Genomic DNA, 8,434 nt, shown 5'->3' on the forward strand with positions numbered 1-8,434 from the left:
TAATATTTCTCCTATTTTTAGTCCCTTAAATATAACCTCTCTTTCCCATCCTTCCTGATCTCTTGTGGTGTACTATTTTTGCCTTTGGATTATACATATATGGTAAATCCTTATTTATTGGTCGATAAGTGGAAGGTTGTTGTTGTTTCCAGTAATCGCTATAATCCCCTATTTCTAATGGTTTAGAATTTTTCCGATTCCCTTTTCTTCTCTTTGGTTTTAATATTTCCTCATTCTCTGTTGAGGATGATGATTCTTCCTGTCCCAGATCAGGAGGCGCAATAATCCCAACTAGGCTTTGTTCCTCTTCACTTTCTTGTGTTCCAAAAATATAATCTATAAATGCTCCTTCTTTATGTGTAGCAGATTGCCTAGGCCAATTTTCTTCCCAAAACGGACTTATATCTGGGTGATGAGAATGGTATCCCTTTGGGAAGTTTTCAAAGGGGTCCAAATTCCCTTGGTTATCTGGGGCTCTGGGATGTGTTTTTTCTGTCTCTGACAGGGGTGCTGGCACTTGGTTGAATTGAAATTCAGATTGCTGTTTGTTCCTGCTGTGTCTAAAAGGAATTGTGGCCATTGCTCTCGCCAAATCCTTATTATCTGACCTGCCCTAGCCGGAGGGGTTAATGCACATGTCTTTATTATCGCTCTCAGAGATTCCCTTGAATTATTTTTGAATATTCCGTCTCCTAATAATGTCAGATCAACATCTCTCCCTACACTATGTCTCAGGATTCCTTCCATGTTTGCTTGATTTACTTCTGTCTCATCCATCATACTATACTGCTGTCCGGAATTTTTTATTGATACCACATGTATAATCTTTGTTCCATGGCTCAGAGTTGTGGCTCTAGCCATCCCTTCTTTAAATTCTCCTCTTAGAACTACCTCTTCATCCATTTTTAGCTGTAACTCCGGATTGTATCTATGAGCCAATACCCCTGAAATTCCTGCCCCTAATTTCCCCTTTCTATTGGAAGGATTAACTTGTACGTCCTTTTGGGCATTTGTAAAGTCTCCTTCCACTCAGTGGATCTGCTTTCCTCCTATGTACAATTTGTTTATAAGTCTCATCTGCTCCCATTCATCTTCGATTTTACCTGGCGCACTTGTTTCAAACCCTACTGTTTTCACTGTGCTATCTGATTCTAGGACTGATTCCTCGTCATTTTCCATTTCTAAAGCTTCATTTTTCTGCAGCTGTTTACTATACTCCTTTGCCACTTCAGACTTACTTTTGTGTTCACTAGTGACCTGTATTATTTCTTTCATTTTTTTTTGTCAATGATTTTAACCAGTTTAGAGCACTCTTTGCCCACTTGAGCAGCTGCATGCTTCTGTCTGTGTCCGAACAAAATTAGTGATTCAGCTTGCTTTTCAAATGCAAATTTACAAAGTGCTTTAAGAATCCCGACTGGATCTCTATATTGCAGGTCTTTAGGCACTCTGTGTCTCCGTCTTGATACGCCTCTTTCTTCCAGGATTTTTTTTTAGCTCTTTTAATTTCTTTCATTCTTGTTTCATTGCTTTATCTCTCTTGACTGTATTCCAGGGCAAGAGAATTACCCTAATTGCCATTTTTCGGAATTCTAAGAATTTTCGGAACTCTGAAATTAAGGATAAGTACCCTTTCTGGGCCCTATCCAAGGCTAACTAAGGCACTATCTTCCTGTTTTAGTTAAGGGTCGATTGGTTATTGGTCTCTAAAGGTTTCTAGGCGCGCCCTGTTTCTCTAGGATTCCTCACAATCTGCCTCACTCTAAGGATGATTTATTTTTTGGCCTCCTTTTACCATCCTTCCTGATCTCTTGTGGTGTACCATTTTTGCCTTTGGATTATGGAAAAAATTAATGGCTGCAAGATTTTTAGTGCTGTCACCAAGATGTCTTGCAGACTTTTTCTCAGGGTCAGTATCTTCTAGTCTACTGATTTTTACACCCAACCTGAGTTTTATGTCCCCTCAATCCACAGAATATCCTTACAAAAGTCAATCACACATGACTTTCCAAACTAAACTTGGCAGGTAAAGTTTGACTCACACATAGACTAGAAACTTCTAATATTCTAGCCCCCACTTTGCTGAACTAGAAACTTCTAATATTCTAGCCTCGCTTTACCTAGAAACTTCTAATATTCTAAGCCTCCCTTTACCTAGAAACGTCTAATATTCTAAGCCTCCACGCTGGGTGCCATGAAGTTTAAAAACTCCCCACTATTCTTAGAATTCCCCCATACCAAAAAAATGGTTGATATTCTAAATGGTGAACAGGAATTCTCACTCCCCGACTCTGATACAGGCTTCAGTGGGTGCTATTCAGGTCAAACTATATTTTCAAGTTATCCCCCAGTATAACCCATACCTTCACCGAAGAATTTTACCTACTTACCCCTCGGTAGCATTGATATCCTGGTTCCTGCATTGCTAAGTAAGTAAAGTAGGCTAATAACCACTGTCTCAGGTTAAAACTTTTAAGTTATTTTATTATTATATATTTTTTTTCTCTTTTTAAAAGATGCAATCACTGTCTTGTAAGAAAAGTAAAAAGATATTGCTTCTGGATCCTTCTGGTTGGTTGAAGGGACCTTCAGGCCCAACTTGACAATCAATCTTCTTTTTAAAATCTGGTCTTCTTTAGATGTATTCGCTGATGAGCTCGGTTGCTATGTCCTATCTTTCCCATGTACCGAGCTATGAGAGCTGGCTCTGCCGGCTGTCCCCTTTCTTCGGGTTTTTATATATTTCTCAGTTATCTAGTTTTTGTGACCTTATTGCAAAATAACTCTTGATTCTCTTTGATTGTAAAAAGTATCTTTGGTCTAAACATTCATTTTGACATAACCTCATCTCATAGCTCTGATTACATTGTGTCCTTTGTGTTGTTCAAAATGGTGTGAGCCATTGATTTTGGCTTCATTCAAAATCCTGTTTGTCTTGTTTGCTAAGCCTGCTTGACCAAGGATATCTGCATTTTACAATCCTTCCCTGGCAGCTGCTGTTAACCCTTTGTGGGATCTTGCCCTGTATTCTCTCACGTTTCTCTCAGACCAGATATTGCCAGACTTCCATGTTTCAAATGACACATCTTTCCATATTTTCAATACGAAGTCTTACAACACCAGGTTAAAGTCCAACAGGTTTGTTTCGATGTCACTAGCTTTCGGAGCGCTGCTCCTTCCTCAGGTGAAGGAGCAGCGCTCTGAAAGCTAGTGACATCGAAACAAACCTGTTGGACTTTAACCTGGTGTTGTAAGACTTCGTACTGTGCTCACCCCAGTCCAACGCCGGCATCTCCACATCATATTTTCAATAACAGGTCCCAGGTTCGATCCCGGCCCTGGGTCATTGTCCGTGTGGAGTTTGCACATTCTCCCTGTGTTTATGTGGGTTTCGCCCCACAACCCAAAGATGTGCAGGGTACGTAGATTGGCCACACTAAATTGCCCCTTAATCGGAAAAAATTAATTGGGTACTCTAAATTTATTTTTAAAAATAAAATAAAAAATCGGTGTTTTTCTGGTTGCTGATCAGTGGTTAGTGGTGTGCCTCAGGGATCAGTTTTGGAAACGCAATTGTTTACAATTTACATTTACAATTGATTTGGACTATTATTGAAATGGTAAAAAATTGCAGCATGCCATGATCTTATTGAATAGCGGTGCAAGCTCGAGGGGTTGTTATATTCTTATGTATTCTGCGATTGTCAAAGGCCTCTATATAATTGCAAGTTTTTTATCAGTCCCACACCAATGAGCTGAACACTTAAGTACTCACTCAATTTGTTTAGCAAGCTGCTTCAGAAAACCACCATCATCATCACCACACAAACCGTTGCCAAAGAAGATCCAGGCAACGTGTCGCAATGTTGGCTCCTCACTCTGCAACTGGATCCTCAACTTTCTGACCCACAGACCACAATCAGTAAGAATAAACAACAACGCCTCCTCCATGATAGTCCTCAATACCAAGGCCCCGCAAGGCTGTGTACTTATCCCTTTACTATACTCCCTATACAAACAAGACTGTGTGGCGGCTCCAACTCCATCTACACATTTGCTGACGACATGACCGTAGTGGGTCGGATCTCGAACAACGACGAGACAGAACACAGGAGGGAGATGGAGAACCTAGTGGAGTGGTGTAATGACAAAAATCTCTCTCTCAAAGCCAGCAAAACTAAAGAGCTGGTCATTGACTTTAGGGAGCAAAGTACTGTACACACCCCTGTCTGCATCAACGGGGTCAAGGCAGAAATGGTTGACAGCTTCAAATTCCTGCGAGTGCACATCACCAAAAATCTGTCCTGGTCCACCCACGTCGATGCGACCACTAAGAAAGCACAACAGCGCCTATACTTCCTCAGGAAACTAAGGAAATTCCACATTGACACTTACCAACTTTTACAGGTGCACCATAGAAAGCATCCGATCTAGCTGCATCACAGCCTGCTATGGCAACTGCTCGGCCCAAGAACGCAAGAAACTTCAGAGAGTCGTGAACACAGTCCAGTCCATCATACAAACCTGCCTCCCATCCGTTGACTGTACGACACCTCCCGCTGCCTTGGGAAAACAGGCAGCATAATCAAAGACTCCTCCCACCCAGCTTACTCACTCTTCCAACTTCTTCCATCGGGCAGGAGATACAAAAGTCTGAGAATACGTACAAACAGATTCAAAAACAGCTTCTTCCCCTTCCTGCCAGACTCCTAAACGACACTCTTAGGACTGATCTGATTAATATGACTCTCATGTATGCTTCACCCGATGCCGGTGTCTATGTATTTACATTGTGTACCATGTGTTTCCCCATTACATATTTTCTCTTGTTTCCCTATTACATATTTTCTCTTCATGTACTAAATGATCTGTTTGAGCTGCACGCAGAAAAATACTTTCACTTTTCACTGTACCTCGGTACACGTGACAATAAACAAATCCAAATCCAAAAGTTAATCGCCCCGTTCTTAATATAACTAGGTTAATACAGCAAATGTGAGCCTTGCAAGTGTGGCTCATATCATAAGAATAAACTAAATAAATAGTTGTATTGGGAAATTGGTGGTCAATGGGCAAGAAGCTGTGGTCCAAGAATCTGAACAATTTTTATTTATTTTATTGCAGGATCTGCTCATATACCGGTGGCTACTAAAAGGATTTTACACTATCAGTTACTTCCACTCTTCATTTTGGGCAGTTTTTTGCTATTATTGATGCTGTATGTCAACCTATCTAACACCGGGATTAATGGTTTCATATCCATGAAAAACCTCCACATGCCTGCAAAGAATAACACCATTGTGCTCATTTGGTTTTGGCCTTTTGGTAGTACATTTGAGCTCACATCGTGTGAATCGGAGTTTAACATCAATGACTGTTATTTGACTGCAGATAGGAACTTGTACAATAAATCCCATGCTGTCCTCATCCATCACGGGGACATAAAGAGGAACTTGATGAACCTGCCCACACAACCTCGACCATTTTTTCAGAAATGGGTCTGGATGAACATGGAATCACCCAGCAATACTAAAATAAATATTGGCCTTCATCATCTCTTCAACCTGACTTTGACATATCGGCGAGATTCAGATATCCAAGTGCCTTATGGATCTTTGACAATGAGCAAAGCTCCATTAGATTTTGCATTTCCCAATAAACAATATCTAGTGTGTTGGGTTGTAAGCAACTGGAACTCTAATCATGCCAGAGTGAAATATTACTATGAACTCCAGAAATACATTAAAATCAATACATATGGTGGATCCTACTGGAAACACCTAAGTAATGAAGATTTGATTCCTACCATATCTGGTTGTAAGTTCTACCTTTCCTTTGAAAATTCAGTACATGAAGATTACATAACTGAAAAACTCTACAATGCTTTGCTTGCTGGCACCGTGCCTGTGGCCCTGGGACCACCTAGAAAGAATTATGAAAATTACATTCCGGCCGATTCTTTCATTCATGTGGATGATTTCCACTCAGCTAAAGAGCTTGCAGGTTACCTGCATGTGCTAGATGATAATAAAGACATGTACATGCACTATTTCGAATGGCGGGTAAGGTACACAGTGCGGATGACTCGTTTCTGGGATGAACATGCATGTAAAGTGTGTGAAAATATAAAACAACATCAAGAATATAAATCATATTCCAGTTTAGAGAAATGGTCTTGGGATTAAATTCTAAAATATATCTCCAGTAAATATCAGTATCTCTGGAATTCAATTGCCCTTTTCTAACTACAATAATTTTTTCTTGATTAGAAAAAAATTAGGTGTCTGAAATTTGTTTTGCGTGCTAGTGTAAAACAGGAAATATCAGATCCGTCCAATATGTGCAGCGTCTGATATTCAGTTCCATTGCAATCAATCCAAACCGCTTCTTTCGCAGCTGTGCCCGTGACTAATTTCTATTTCTAATTCTTTTGTTTAGCTGAAACAAATCTACAACTGTACGTCTTATCTAGTTGTGAGAATTCATCATACCTCTGACACTTCAGCAGACAATTTCTGAACGTCAAATTCTCATCTTAAATTGTCTTCTACTGGAAAATGCAATTACTTTTCAAAAAGAATGTTTTCATGTAAAAGAATCTTCGTAAAGCACATCCCCTGGCAATGCCGGATGTAGAAAAATATATTTTTAAAAATGCTTACTGGGGTGGCACAGTGGTTAGCACTGCTGCCTCACAACGCCAGGGACCCGGGTTCAGTTCCAACCTTGGGTGAATGTGAAGTTCAATTCCAACCTTGGGTTAATGTGAAGTTCGCACATTCTTCCCGTGTCTGCGTGAGTTTCCTCTGAGTGCTCCGGTTTCCTCCCACAGTCCAAAGATGCACAGGTTAGGTGGATTGGCCATGCTAAATTGCCCCTTGGTGACCAAAAATGTGCAGTTTAAGTGGGGTTATGGGGATAAGGCGGGGGAGTATGCCAAGATAAGCTGCTCTTTCAGAGGGTTGGTGCAGACTTTTTAAAAATAATTTTTTTTCCAATTAAGGGGCAATCCACCTAGCCTGCACATCTTTAGATTGTGGGGCGAAACCCACGCAAACACGGGGAGAATGTGCAAACTCCACACAGACAGGGACCCAGAGCCGGGATCGAACCTGGGACCTCGGCACCATGAGGCTGCAGGGCTAACCCACTGCGCCACCATGCTTCCCCAAGGGTCGGTGCAGACTTGATGGGCCGAGTGGCCTCCTTCTGCACTATAGGAATTTTAATTCCATAAATTTAAGGAAAAACTGTTCTGAAACAAATTGAACAATTGATCTGATATTGTTACTGGAGGAACTTCATTCAAATGATATATGTTAAAGAAAAGACCTGTAAATAATTTAGAAGGACTGTGAAATTTATATGCATTCATTTTGAGTAAAGTAACGATGCTTTGTTGATTATTTGGCCCTCAAGTCATCACCATGTTGCTGTGATTACATACAAATTGGATGAACTGACTTGAAGACCCACCTCTAAAGCCTCTAACAACAAGATAATTCTGTGATTGACAGGGTCTATCTATCCTGACTTTCTTCTTCTCCACCTATTTTATGCCCCGAGATTTGACAATATCATCAACATAGTGTCAGCTTCTACAGATATACTTGTTGCACCTAGCTCTACCTCTCTTTACCACTCCACTACCTCTGTGCTGATCAACTATCCATCTGAAACCCAGGTTGCTTGTGATCACAAAGCCTCATATCATTTTAAATAGTATGATCCAAAGGGCTGTTCAAGACTATGTATAATTCTGATAATAATAATCTTTATTGTCACAAGTAGGCTTACATTTACACTGCAATGAAGTTACCTTGAAAAGCCCCTAGTCACCACATTCCGGCGCCTGTTCGGGTACACAGAGGGAGAATTCAGAATGCCCAAATTACCTTACAGAACGTCTTTCGGGGCTTGTGGGAGGAAACCGGAGCACCCGGAGGAAACCCATGCAGACACGGGGAGAACATGCAGAATCCACACAGTCACTGACCCAAGCCGGGAATCGAACCTCGGACTCTGGCGCTGTGAAGCAACAGAGCTAACAACTGTACTACCGTGCCGCCATTATTGTGTTGCATTGGATCTGTCACATATTTCAAGCTGTTCTCCGCTGTATGTAAGCAGGAATTTGATGAAATAAGTTGATTAAAATCATATTGTTTATTTCATCAGTTTTCTGAATTCTTTCCATTTCAGAAATATTCTGGGATTCATGTTTCGTGAGAATTTTGCTGCTACAGGTCACCAACAAAAGTTATCACACCAGCATGTTGTAGCCATTTTTCAAAGTGAAAACTGAAAGAATTCAGCAGGTCCGACAGCAACGGCAGAGACAGGAACTGAGGGAAGAATCTTAAATTGTGCTGTGCTTCCATCCTTTGGCATAAATTTGAGGGCACACCCATCTCCACTCGCGCCCCCCCCCCCC

At 40.9% G+C, this 8,434-nt stretch overlaps 1 protein-coding gene across 1 annotated transcript; it reads left to right on the forward strand.

Annotated features, from left to right (window-relative positions):
- Positions 1-2,245: 2,245 nt before the first annotated feature.
- On the forward strand, positions 2,246-6,185 carry LOC140411486 (4-galactosyl-N-acetylglucosaminide 3-alpha-L-fucosyltransferase 9-like). Its single transcript, XM_072500578.1, has 2 exons — positions 2,246-2,264; positions 5,125-6,185. The coding sequence occupies exons 1-2, from the start codon at positions 2,246-2,248 to the stop codon at positions 6,183-6,185; spliced, it is 1,080 nt and encodes a 359-aa protein (XP_072356679.1).
- Positions 6,186-8,434: the final 2,249 nt, after the last annotated feature.

This window comes from Scyliorhinus torazame, chromosome 4, assembly GCF_047496885.1.
Source record: "Scyliorhinus torazame isolate Kashiwa2021f chromosome 4, sScyTor2.1, whole genome shotgun sequence".
NCBI classification, from domain to species: Eukaryota; Metazoa; Chordata; class Chondrichthyes; order Carcharhiniformes; family Scyliorhinidae; genus Scyliorhinus; species Scyliorhinus torazame.